The following is a 13,651-nucleotide window of genomic DNA, read 5'->3' on the forward strand; positions in this document are numbered from 1 at the left end:
CTCAGCCACATCTAACAATGAGAACAACTGAAACAAACACAATTTTCAGGTCATAGTCTTCCACATTCATTGTTTACCTCTTTATCCTGAGTCCACCCAATTCATACAGTGTCTGGGGACCAACAGGTGACAAAGAAAGCAGTAACCTTGAAATAGTGAACTCAATTTTTAATTAAGTGATGCTAAAGTGAATATTTCCATACAACTATATACTGACTCAAGGAGAGCTCAATTTATGTCACACCAAAGGTAGGCTATTTCAATCCACTAGCAGCTCCCCTGGAGAAAGTTAGGCAATCTCTGTTGGGACAAAAACAGTGATAATCCACTTGAGAGTCAGCTATCAGTCTGTTACAATTCAAACATTGTAATTAGAGCAATGGTAGCACAGCAATCAGTGATGAGTATGAACCAGCTACTGCATGCTAGTAAGAGAGACAATCTGCGTTCAAAATGATTACAGCCTTCTAAAGTCTGATGGGCATATAGAGCTGACTGGCAATGGATACTGTTATCATTGACCTTACCTTGACAAACAAACAAACAAACAAACAAACAATCATTTTGACGCAGCTCTGACAGAAAGTCAGAGTTTCAAATATCCAAGAAAGTATGTAAGACGGAGATTTACCATCCTTGCCTCCAAGCAGCACCTTTTCTCTAGGACAGACCTGTTCGTTCTCTTGGCGGTGCATGGGATATTCAGTACTCTTCAGGAGGAACCATTTTGTTGTGAGAACAGAGAGAAAAGCCCGAGAAAAACCCTCCCCTCACACTGGAGTCAAGGGTTTCAGAGATGGTGAGGTTGGCTCAGGATAGGACAAGGTTCAGAGGCATTGTCCATAGGGTCGCTCTGAGTCCTAGTAGATGGCACATAACAATAACCCAAGAAAGGCACTTAGAATATAAGGTTTAGAATTCATTTGTTGAAAGTATACGTGACTCTGAACAGAGACTTAGTTTAGCTGTAGAGATTCTTGCTTGGCAGGCTTATTTCAAGCTGGTGTACTAGGTGCCCTCGGACATGGCGTGCTTGGCCAGCTCCCCGGGCAGCAGCAGGCACACGGCCGTCTGGATCTCACGCGACGTGACGGTGGAGCGCTTGTTGTAATGCGCCAGGCGGGACGCCTCGCCGGCGATGCGCTCTAAGATGTCGTTCACAAAGGAGTTCGTGATGTCTATGGCCTTAAAGGAGATGCCAGTGTCGGGGTGGATCTGCTTCAGCACCTTGTACACGTAGAGCTCTCCTTGGGCTGCGCTTGCGCGCTTCTTGTCGTCCTTTTGCGCCACGGTCACCGCCTTCTTAGAAGCCGATTTTCAGTCCAGAGCAGACTGGGCGTAAGCATGGCAGCGTCAAAAGTTTGAGTATCAAAAGTACTGGGGGCGGGGGGGGGCGGAACCCCAACCCTACAGAGGCTGCTTTTAGTTATGCAGTACTCAAATGTTAATAAGATATTGCTTATGATTGGACTATTTACGTGTGTCGTCACAAATACAATTGTAAATGACCCCTTCAAGTCTCCATTTTCATTGGCTAGTTCATTAGTGTGCTTTGACCCAATCAAAAAGTCTAACCTAGAGTACCCGAAGATACTTGGAAATGGACTTTTGCAACTAAGAACAGAATGCACAGAGTTAAAAATCTACATATTTTAGTCTTGTGGGCGGAGCCGGCAGCCGGCTTGGTGTAACAACTTCCGGGGTTGGGCCGGACCAGAGCACCTGCGGTAAGCGCCGATCTTCTTAAACTGGTCAACTTGCAGTTAGGCAGCCGTGTGTAATCCCGCCCGCAGTCAAGCCCCATGTCCTTAAAGACTAGAGTAGTAGTAACTTTTTGCCTTTTAAAGTATCAAGTGCTTTATACTATGTGGCTAGGGTTAGTAAGAGGTCCCAGCGCTCAAAACATATGCCAACTACCTCCAACACGAATGGTACAGCGAAATACCAGTTAAAAGAACCCTTTTAACTCCAGCAGACGAAAACCCCTTACCAAGTATGTAGGTCACTCCCACATCCCTTGAAATGTGCAACAGCTCTTTTTCCGAGATCTGTGGGTGGCTCTGAAAAGAGCCTTTGGGTTGTGTTAAGCCTCTAAGCAGAGAGCCAAAAGAACTTACTTCTTCTTGGCTGCCGCCTTCTTTGGCTTCGCTGCCTTAGGCTTGGCGGTCTTTGGTTTGGCCGCTTTGGGTTTCACCGCTTTGGCCTTTGCTGGGCTTTTGGGGGTCTTCTTAGGCTTGGCTGCCTTTGCCTTTTTCGGGCTCTTTGCTTTTTTGGCTCCAGCAGCAGCCGCAGGCTTCTTAGCCTTCTTTGGGGTCTTCTTGGCGCTTTTCTTTGGGGTGGTGGCCCCGGCAGCCTTCTTAGGCTTCTTGGCTGCGCCAGCGGGCTTCTTTGCCTTGGCTGCGCTGGCCTTTCTGGCCTTGGGTTTGGCCTCCCCGGAACCTGCCTTCTTGTTGAGCTTGAAGGAGCCAGAGGCGCCGGTGCCCTTGGTCTGGACCAGAGTGCCCTTGCTCACCAGACTCTTCAGACCCAGCTTGATGCGGCTGTTGTTTTTCTCCACATCATAGCCGGCAGCAGCCAGGGCTTTCTTGAGCGCAGCCAGAGACACGCCGCTGCGTTCCTTGGAAGCGGCCACCGCCTTGGTGATGAGCTCGGACACCGGGGGCCCAGACGCCTTGCGCTTCCCGGCGCCTGCAGACTTGCGGGCCTTCTTCTTGATCGGCGTCTTCTCAGCGGGGGCCGGAGCGGCAGGAGCGGCGGGCGCAGTCTCGGACATGGTGAGGTCAAGCGTGGAGAAGGAAACTAGAGCCGGAAGCTGAGGCACTGGCAAAAACTCACCGTGCCGCTGCGCCCGCCGGTTTATATAGGGCGGAGCTGCGCCGTGATTGGTGCGCTGTCCAGCCCGCCTCACTGGCAGCTGCAGAGTGTCCTCTCCGATCCCGAGTTGTGTTTGTTACACCTCAAAAAAGCCCCAAAATATCAAAATTCTCTACTCTGAATTGTCCAGCTTTTCTCAGAAAACAATCCTCGAAGCCTCAGGCTTCAAGACAGTCTTAGATGATGAGTATAGCACCAGAACTTATGCCAAAAAGCAGCAATATTTCCCGCCGTGCATGGCAAATTTCAACTCATAGTAACAAAACTTTCTATTTTCTTTGTAAATTATAAACTCATCTTCAACTGTACAGTTTTCTGACCTCTCAAGTATAATTCTCCAAGAGGTTAGTTTCTTATATGTTCAAAAACCGAGCCACTGGCATTAAGATTTTTAGTATAAATCTGCACTTAAGTGAGGGAAGTAACACAGGCTCCTAGGAGAGTCTTGCCTATTGAGCTGAGGGCATTTGAGTTCATCAAACTGGTTTAATGCAATTCCAAATAAATTATTGCCTATTTGAGGTTAACTTCTAGACCTCTGAGACATAAATCTATGCAGCCATGGTTTTATTTTGTCTGCTGTATCTACCTTTAAAAACTATTACTTAAGTTAATTCTTTTCCTTAGTGTTCCCAAGGGCTGAGGGCGGGGCTGTTGCTTCCCTTTCTCTGGACTAACTGCTCCCAGGGTTGAAATACCTTGAATTCAGGGTATTTAGGAAAGAAGGGGAGTTTTAGACACAGGATATAGAGATGAAAAAGATTTCATCGATGACGACACAAGTGAAATTTACAAACTAAGTGGAAGTGAAGGTACACTTTCTTTTGAAGAATTTCTCTCCGTCTTTCCTGAATTCTTTGGGTACTTGATTCAGAGCCATATATTTTAATTAATATGTTAGTTAGAGCTAGGTCTCAAGAACTGATCATAAAATAAACTAGCAGAACTTAGAACACATCCTTTCTCCTTGTTATAGAAACTCAGACCCTCTCACTACTAAGTGAATGATTAGTGAGCACTCCAAATGCTCATAGTTTAATCTCTATGAAGATTGATTCTAATCTTCCCAGATGTCCATAAAAAATAAAAATAAGTGACATGTAGGGATTCAATTTCAAGTTTTAATTTCTTAGAAATAGATCTTTGAGAAGCTATCCAAATCATGTCACTGACCTCTTTGCAAGGCCTCTGAAAGAGGAGTCAACCAAACCATGAAAAGTATATATTGACAATGAAAACAAAACTAAGGAAATAATTCCAGGCCGATGGTACATAATTGTCATGAAAGCTTCAAGTCACTAGTAGAAAAATAAGCTACATATGCACAGTGTTATATAGAAGGTGATACTACTTTATGCATGTTGAACTTGGTGACAAAGTGTTGAACATCATCTTGACTTTCAGTACTGTAGCCCCAAAACAGAAAGGTAAAGAATAATACACATCTTTTATACATGAATTAAAGGTTTCAAAATAATATTGATTCAATAAGTAGTGAACTGAATATAAAAATTATATAAATTATCAATACTTTTATGAGACTGACACACTGTCTACTGCACTACAAAAGCACTTCATCAATACTTTTAAAACTTTATACATATATATGCATTTTCACTTTAATTAGTGCATATTGGCTGATTGACTGGAAGAGATCCATGTTTGGTTTTTGGTTTTTTTTCTGTTCCCAAGAAAAAAGATCCAATAGAAAGTGGAAATTAGTGAATAATATCATTGATATCATATGCAAGCAAAATACTGCTGTGGATTATTAAAAAATAACTAAAACGGTACATAGAAAACTGCTTAGCATTCTAGCTGGATTTAGATGTCAGATGGATTCTGCCTGAAAGCAGAGAATACCAGATGAATGTCTTTGTGCTTTATTGACATTGCAAAACCATTTGTGTAAATAATAACAAATTATGGCTAACATTGAGAATCATGGGAGTTCCAGAACATTTAATTGTGCTCATGAAAAACCTATACCTAGACCAAGATGCTGTTGTATGAACAGAGCAAGAGTTTAAAATTAGGAAATGTGTCCATCAGGATTGTATCCTTTCTCTATGCCTATTTACTCTGTATAATGAGCAAATTATTCCAGAAGCTAGATTCTATTAAGAAGAATGTGGAATCAGGCAGTATTGAAAGAAGATTCATTAATAATCTTTGTCATGTGGGTGATATAATTTTGCTTTCTGTAAGGGAGGAGGACTTGCAGCACTTGGCTAGTGAAGATTAAATCCGTTTCAATATAATTGCATTTCAATGTCAAGAATACAAAAATCTTCATCATTGGACCCATAGACAACATCATGATGGATGGAGAAAGGATTGAGACTGTCAATGACTTCATCTTATTTGGATCTACAATCAGTGCACTTGGTACCAGGATATCAGGAGATCAGGATATGTATTACACTGTAAAGTCTGAAGTCAGGGACCTCTCCAAGTTATTGAGGAGCAGTTATATCAGTTTAAGGGCTACGATATTCCTAATTCTGGCTATAATTGTTTCATTTACTTGCTATGCACTTGAGAGCTGGCAATGACAAGGGTGACAGAAGAAGAATTGATGCCTTTGAACCATGCTGTTAGAAAAGAGTATTAGATAACCCATGGACTGCCAAAAGAACAAACAAGTATGTCTTAGAGAAGGCGTCCAAGTGCTCACTGGGGCAAGGATGATGAAGTGATGAAAGTTCATCTCACATACTTTGGGCATATTGCTAGGAGAAGTTATTGCTTGGAGAGGGACATCATTCTTGGGGAGGTGGAGGGACAGCCAAGGACAGGAAGAACCTCAACCAGGTCTGTACATAGTGTCAGCCACAATGAGCTCTACTGTGTCAGGAAGTGTAAGGATGGCTCGGGATAGGGCAGAGTTCAGATCTGTTATTTATAGGGTTGCTATGACTCATTGTTCACTTGATGGCACTGAACAGCCACCCAATAGCAGCACCAGCGCAGTCATATACTCCCAAAATGCTCTAGTGGACAAGTGATAAGGAGTTACACAGGCAATCCAAAAGTATACGGTTCAAATCCACCAGCTGATCTGCAGAGAAAGATGGGCAATCTCCTGTAATTTACTGCCTCTGAAAACTTACTGGAAGGTCAGCTATGGGTTGGTTCTGATTTAAAGGTACATAAAAACAAGAACAGAATACTCTCTTCACATGTAAAATAGAAGATGCTGTGTTGGTGTTGGTAGTGAGGTGTTTGTTTTTGGGGTTCTTTTTAAAGAGTAAAATGTATCTTTTGTTATTTATGAAAATAGAATTGGGAGACACTTGAAGTATCAAAAAAGCCTTATAAATTTATGCAAGAAGCTATACTGCAATCCCAAAGGCATTTGGCTTGGATTCACAAATTTCTCCAAGGAACAAGAATGGACAATTTCCTCTCATGTGATTAACTCTTTCTGCAAACCTGCTGGAGGATCAGATATAGGTCATTTATGATTCTACGGAACACAACAACAAGAAAACTAGAAGAGGAATGAGGCATAGACGCAACAACCTAAGCTAGGCAGATGACACAACCTTGCTTGCTGAAAGTGAGAAGGACTTGAAACATTTACTTCAGAGGATAAAAAAAATACATTCTTCAATATGGATAGCATCTCAACATCAAGAAGACAAAAGTTCTCTCCACTGGACACAAAGGCAACATCAGGATAGATAGAGATAAAGGTTTATATGGTCAATGATTGCATCTTACTTGGATCTACCATCAACACCCTTGGTACCAATCAGGAGATCTAGAGACATTGCACTGGACAAGTCTGCTGTCAAGGATCTCTTCAAATTATTGGGAATCAATGATGTCAATTTGAAGATTAAAGTGTGTCTTATTCAAGCCATGGTCTTTATACTTGTAATGCATCTGAGAACTGAACAATAAGGATGACAGAAGAAGAAGTAAAGCTTTTGAGTTGAGTTGGAGAAAAAAAGCACTGAGTATTCCATGGACTGCCAAAAGAACAGACACATATGTCTTATAAAAAGTGCAGCCAGAGTGTTTCTTGGAGATAAGGATGGTAAAACTTCACCTGTATTTCAGACATGTTGCTAAGAGAGGTTATTCCTTGGAAAGGAATTTCATGTTTGGAAAGGGAAGACTCTCAATGGGATGAATTGATATAATGAGGGCATTATTGGGTTAAGGTTGTTGATGATAGTGAGGATGGCACAGGATAGGACAGGTTTCAGATCTGTTGTTCATAGGATCACTGTGCGTCATAAATGACTCAACAGCACTTAACAATAACTACTAATTAAGAAAACTAATTATGTGGGCATTAGATGCCAGCACAAAGAGCTTATACTTATTTCTAATGATGGGCAGAACAACTTGGAAAAGTGACTGAAATTTCCACAACTTATTGAGAGTTGCTTTCAAATGGATCTATTTTCAATGTGTTCCTTACCGCTTTAGAGTTAGCGCAATGTACCTTTGTTACAATACACAAAATGCTTTTTTTTTTTACTCTGCAGGTTTATAGGTCCAAGGTTAGAAATGTGTCTTCCTCATGCAGTATCTTGAACTTGTGAAGTATTCTTAGATATGTTATTCTCTAACAAGCAAGGAAAATAATTTCTGCTAGTTGTCTTTTCCTTACAGCTTTACAGTGATGAGTAATCAAACCTTTGTAGTGATGAGTAACTCTGTATGATGAAAAGTCTTCTAATTTCCATTTTAACCATGATAAAAATTAAGAGAGACAACATAATTTGCAAAAAAGCTGAAAGGGAGGATTTCTCTTAGTCCACAATCCTTAGTTACAAGTGCTTAATTCAGGACTTTGCTATTTTGATACAATTTTGCTATAATTGCTTTATTGAAGATAGAATTTGAAATAGGAATACTTTTCACTAGAATAGATCATTTCTTCTCCACCTTCCTCACAGGAGCTGTTACATAAATGTGGATATGACGACATTGTGCAGACCACCTGCAGCACTCCATCTGTTAAAACAGACTTTCCCTTCATAGACCATTTTAAAAGATATTTTAGCTTGGCTTTTGCCATAGAGGTTTTCTGAAGAGAAAAAAAAATTAAAAAGTATTAGTTCTTATTTTTACTCAATCAATAATTAAAACTGTAGATTGCGTGTCCAAGTAGATTCATTAAAACATCATATGGAATTATTAAATATTGGAAGCAACCTAAATGCTCATACATAGGAAAGTGTTTGAATAAAGGATAGAATGTCAAATAAATTAATAACATGTTGCTATTAAAAGAAATGAGGAAGATGCCAATGAATTGATACTAGTGAGGAATGAGTTCTAGTAAGAACTATAAAAAGAGAAAATTACAAAATAGTTTGAACCATTGGGGGATTTGACAGTGCTGGAGCCAGAGATGTTCAGCCTTTTGGTCATGGTATGGTGCTGGAGAAGAGTGTTGAGCATACCATGGACAGGTAGAAGAATAAACAGGTTCATCCTGGAGAGGGTGAAACCAGGCTGCTTCTTGGAGGCAAGGATTTTGAAGCTTCGTCTGATATACTTTGTGCATGTTACAAGGAGGGGTCAGTCCTTGGAGAGGGACATCATGCTTGGGAGGTTGGAGGGACAGTGCAGGAGAGGAAGACCCTTGATGAGATGGATTGTTTCACTGACTAGGGTAATGGGGGTAGTACAACAACAAAGACTACTTCACCAGAACCTCTTCAAAAGAAATACAAGAATAGTAATTTTTAAAACTAAAAGAAAAAATATTAAAAAGTTTAACAAATTAATCTTACGTGGATCCACAGTCAACATCCTTGATACCAGCAGTCAGGAAATTAGGAGACATAAAGCTCTGGGAAAGTCTGTAGTTAGAGACCTCTCCAAATTATTGAAGAGTAATTGCATTGATTCTGTGAGTGGAGTGGTGGGAATGAATGTGTTTGAGACAGCGAGGTTGATACAGGATAGAACGGCGTTTAGGGCTCTTGTACATAGGGTTGCTTTGAGTGGCAAATGACTCGATGGCACATAACAACAAACAATAATAATTGCATCAGTCTGAGGACTAAAGTGTGTCTGATTCAGGTCTTTCCAATCACTTGCTACGCATCTGCAAGCTGGACAATGAATAAGGAGGACAGAAGAATTGACACCTCTGAGTTGTGGTGTTGGAGAAGAGTGCTGAACATCCTCATGGATGGCCAAAAGAACAAACAAATACATCTAAGAGAGGGTACAGCCAGAGTGCTCTTTGAAGGCAAGAATGATGAGGCTTCGCTTCACATACATTAGGTTTGATGCTGTTGTTATTGTTATGTGCTGTCAAGTCGCTTGCAACTCATAGCGACCCTATGTACAACAGTCCTGAATCCTGCTCTATCCTGTAACAACTTTGCTATCTCCGACACACTGACCCTCATGACCCTAGTCACTGAAACGATCCATCTCATTAATGGTCTCTCTCTCTTCGTCCATCCACCATTCCAAGCATGATGTCCCTCTCCAAGGACTGATCCCTCCTTGCAACATGACCAAAGAAAGTATATCAGATGAAGCTTCAGAATCCTTGCCTCCAAGGAGCAGGCTGGCTTCACCCTCTCTAGGACAAACTTGATTGTTCTCCTAGCAGTCCATGGCATATTCAACACTCTTCTCCAGCACCACAGCTAAAGGCATCAATTCTCTTTTTATCATCCCTAGTCATTGTCTTTCTCTCTGATTCATAGCAAGCAATTGCAAAGTCTATGGCCTGGATCAGCTGCAGCTTAGTCTCCAGACTGACATAGTTGTCCTTCAGTATCCTGGAGAGGTCCCTGACAGCTTACTTTCCCAATGCAATTTGTCTCTTGATTTTCTAGATGTTTGTACAGAGTGTTGATTGTGGAGCCAAGCAAACAGAAGCTATATTAACAATCTAAATCTCTTAACTATCTGTCATGATGCTGCCAGTTGGCCCAGTGCTGAAAATCTTTGTTTTCTTGATGTTGAGCTTCAATCCATACTGAAGGCTGTAGTCCTTGACCTTCTGCAACAAGCACTTCAGGTCCTCCTCAATGTCAGCAAGCAGGGTTATATCATCTGCATAATGCAGATTGTTGATGAATCTTGCTCCAATCCTGATGCCATACTCCTCCTCATACAGCCTAGCCTTCTGGATGATCTGCTCTGTATATAGATTGAAAAGGTATGGAGCCAGAATACATCTCTGGCATCTTCCTGAATTTGAATCAAGCAGTGTCTCCTTGCTCTGTTCTGATGACTGCCTCCTGGTTCAAGTATAGGTTTCTCATAAGCACTAATGGAATTCCCATTCTTCTCAGTCAGTCACAGTTTATTTTGATCCACAAATTACTTTGCATAGTCAATGAGGCACTGGTAGACATTCCTCTGGTACTCTCTGTTTTCAATCAAGATCCATCTAACATTAGCTTTAATAGTCCTAGTGCCTTAGCCTCTTCTAACCCCAGCCTACACATCTGGTGTTTCTCTGTGGATATGCTGCTCCAGTTGCTTTTGGATGATTTTCAGCAGAATCTTGCTTGCATACGATATTAATGATATTGTTTGGTAGTTTCCACACTCTGTTGGGTCACCTGTCTTTGGAATGGGAACAAATATAGATAGATCTCTTCCAGTCAGTTGGCCAGGTGATTGTCCTTCAGATTTCTTGGCACAACTTAGTGAGCTCACCCAGGGTGTCATCTGTTTGTTGAAATATTTCAATTGGTATGCTGCCAATTCCTGGAGCCTTGTTTTTTGCCAATTCTTTCAGAGCAGCTTGGACTTCTTTCATCACCACATGCTCTTGCTTATACCTTAGGACTGGCTATTTCTTGGAGAGGAACATGGTGCTAGGAAGGGTAGAGAGTTGGTCAAGGAGCAAAAGACTCTCAATCAGGTAGATTGATGAACAGTGACTGCTGCAGTGGGCTCCACTGTGTCAGGAAGTGTGAGGATGGCACAGGATAGGACAAGGTTCAGATCTGTTCATAGCATCACTATGAGTTGATGGCACCTGACAACAACAACAACAAGAAGGAACAGGTAAGAAAGTAGTGGAAAGAATGAGAAAAAGAAAGGAGGTAAAAACCGTAAGAAGGCAGTGACACTTTCCTGAGACTCTTAATACCATAGTATTTATGTATATATACACCCAAATAATCTATTAAAACCAACAAGGATGAAAAAATAAAAAAAAATAATAGAAACACTGACAAATGAACCAAGTTGTCCTAATAACCTAACAACACTGAAGGGGGTAAAGAAGGTAAGAATTAACCTATGTAACTACATAACCCAGTAACCTATGGAATTTCTGGTACCATAGTTCATAGGGAGTTAACTCTGCTAATCCAAAATCATTCCTCTCTGGCAGTTCTAATTCCCCAGCAGCTACATGGGAGAAAAATGGACAAACTCTTCCTATGAGATTACAGCCTCAGAAACCCACTGAAGGGTCAGCTGTAAGTCAGTTTTGACTCAATGAGAATGAAGTGAGCATGGGAAGGAACTACGGAAAACAATATTTTGACTAGATGCTAGAAAAAAGTCTTCAAAGATGTTATAAAATCTGTAATCAAGCAACAAAGTTTCTTTCAGGGCTGTTGGTTACCAATTCTGAAAACTACTTTATGTCTATGTTTCATTGCTATAGAGAAAATTCTGACTCAGTTTCCAAGGCTGTAAATCATTCTGGAAAGAGATTGAACACTGAACAACTTGTGGATTTTAACTATTGACCTTTCAGTTAGTAGCTCTATGCTCTGTCTTTCTCTTTTATAAGTACCAACAGAAACAATATTTTTTAAGGCCTAATATTCTTTCTTACTTTTTGTAAAATTAATATGAATGAAGGCTTAAAAATTATTTTGGTCTTTTTATACATTCATTCATAGACATTTTGGTTCTCAGCATAAATTGCCATTGATTAACATAATTAATTAATTGAAAATTGAAGGAAGGCTTATCAACAAACAACATACAACTTTGCTGTTAAAAGCAAGGTGGACCTGAAATGCTTATTGCAAAAGGTCTCTTTATATCTTCCAATATGGATTACAGCTTAACATCAAGAAAACAAAAATCCTCACCACCAGATTAATAGGCAACATCAAGTGGTTAACGATTTCATTTTCCTAGCATCCATAATCAACACCTTTGCACAACAACAATCAAGAAATCAACAACAGTTTAAAAATGTGTTACTTTGGGGAAATCTGTTGTTGGAGACCTCTCCAAGGTACTGAAGAGCAACAAGACAGTCTGAGGACTAAGATGTACCTGAGTCAAGCCATGGCCTTTCAATTGCTTCCTATGCGTTTGAAAACTGGTCATTGACTAAGGATGATAGTAGAAGAATCAATACCTTTGAGTTATGGTGTCGGAGAAGAGTACTTAATATCACATGGTCTGCCAAAAGAACAAACAAATAAGTCTTGGAGAGGGTGCAGCCAGGACACGCTCCTTAGAGAGAAGGATGATGAATTTCTTTCTCACATACTTTGGCTCTGTCGCTAGAAGAAGTGACTCTTTAGAGAAGACTATCGTGCTTGGAAGGGTGGAGGGTAAGCAAAAGAGAGGAAGACCCTCAATAAGATAAATTAACACAGACAATGTTCATAGGGTTCCCATGAATCATGACTGACTCTATGGCACATGTTTTTGTTGTGTGCCATTGAGTCATTGCGACTCACAATGACCCTATGTACGACAGCCCTGAAATCTGCTCTATCTTGTGCCAGTTTCACTGTTTTGGATACACCTACCCTCATTACCCCAGTCACTGAATCAATCCATCTCAGCTATGATTTTACTCCCTTTCTCTGTCTTTCCACCCTTCCATTCATGAGGTCACTCTCCATGGACTGGTTCCTCCTTGCAACATGACCAAAGTATATCAGACGAAGCCTCAGAATCCTTGCCTCCAAGGAGCAACCTGGTATCACCCTCTCTAGGACAGACCTGTTGGTTCTCCTAGCAGTCCATGATATATTCAAAACTATTCTCCAGCACCACAGCTCAAAGGCGTCAATTCTCTTTCTATCATCTCTAATTATTGTTCAGATCTCTGATGCATAACAAGCAATTGCAAAGACTATGGCCTAATTAAGGTGCACCTTAGTATCCAGACTGATATCATTGCTCTTCAGTACTCTGGACATAATAACAACAAAAACAATCAGTCCCTTAGTGTGCATTTCCTTTTCCTTTGCAACAGGAAAAACTAAAACAACCAATAGAAAACTAAAATCTCTAATATTTTAAAAGGTAGAATTATCATTTTATTGTGGTCTCATTAAATACACTCTATTGTACAGTCAGAAACAGTGCATAGCTGACTCTTCAATGGACTTTTGGAGGCTGAAAATAGAGTTGGAAGAAATTGCCCATCTTTCTCTTTCAGAGGAGCCGGTGGATTCAAGGCCTTAGAGAAGTGTTGTCTTTGGGTTATTAGTGTGCCTCCATACAGATTATGCCACTAAAGCTCCCAACTTTAGAAATACAAAAACAATAAAACACAATGAGCATGTCTCTCTGGCTGTTTGAATCCACCAGTGGCTCTACTGGTCAAAGATGAGTAATCTCTGTGATTTATTGCCTTAAAAAAACCCAGTGAAGGATTAACTACGAGTTGGTTCCAACTCGATGGCAATGAGTTGAGTTTGTTGTGTTTATTAGGCTAGACTCTTTAATTCTCTTAATCTGGGCAGACAATTTTGAGGAAAATTTCTTTATCAAATTGAGATCCTCTGTTGACAGTTGAAACTTGCCTTTCATCATTGATACAAAGTTGTTGTTGTTGTTATGTGCC

General features: G+C 40.7%; 2 protein-coding genes across 2 annotated transcripts; both read right to left on the minus strand.

Moving 5' to 3' along the window:
* Window positions 1-1,008: 1,008 nt before the first annotated feature.
* LOC102845033 (histone H2B type 1-O-like) lies at window positions 1,009-1,804 on the minus strand. Its single transcript, XM_006888675.1, has 2 exons — window positions 1,595-1,804; window positions 1,009-1,302 (listed from the first exon to the last, which is right to left on the minus strand). The coding sequence occupies exons 1-2, from the start codon at window positions 1,802-1,804 to the stop codon at window positions 1,009-1,011; spliced, it is 504 nt and encodes a 167-aa protein (XP_006888737.1).
* A 253-nt stretch (window positions 1,805-2,057) lies between these two features.
* On the minus strand, window positions 2,058-2,819 carry LOC102851546 (histone H1.4-like). The gene has a single exon (XM_006888629.1). It carries the CDS (start codon window positions 2,771-2,773, stop codon window positions 2,114-2,116), a length of 660 nt encoding a protein of 219 aa, XP_006888691.1. The 5' UTR covers window positions 2,774-2,819; the 3' UTR covers window positions 2,058-2,113.
* Window positions 2,820-13,651: the final 10,832 nt, after the last annotated feature.

This window comes from Elephantulus edwardii, unplaced genomic scaffold (genome assembly GCF_000299155.1).
Source record: "Elephantulus edwardii isolate Elephantulus edwardi_28Jun2011 unplaced genomic scaffold, EleEdw1.0 scaffold00070, whole genome shotgun sequence".
Taxonomy (NCBI): Eukaryota; Metazoa; Chordata; class Mammalia; order Macroscelidea; family Macroscelididae; genus Elephantulus; species Elephantulus edwardii.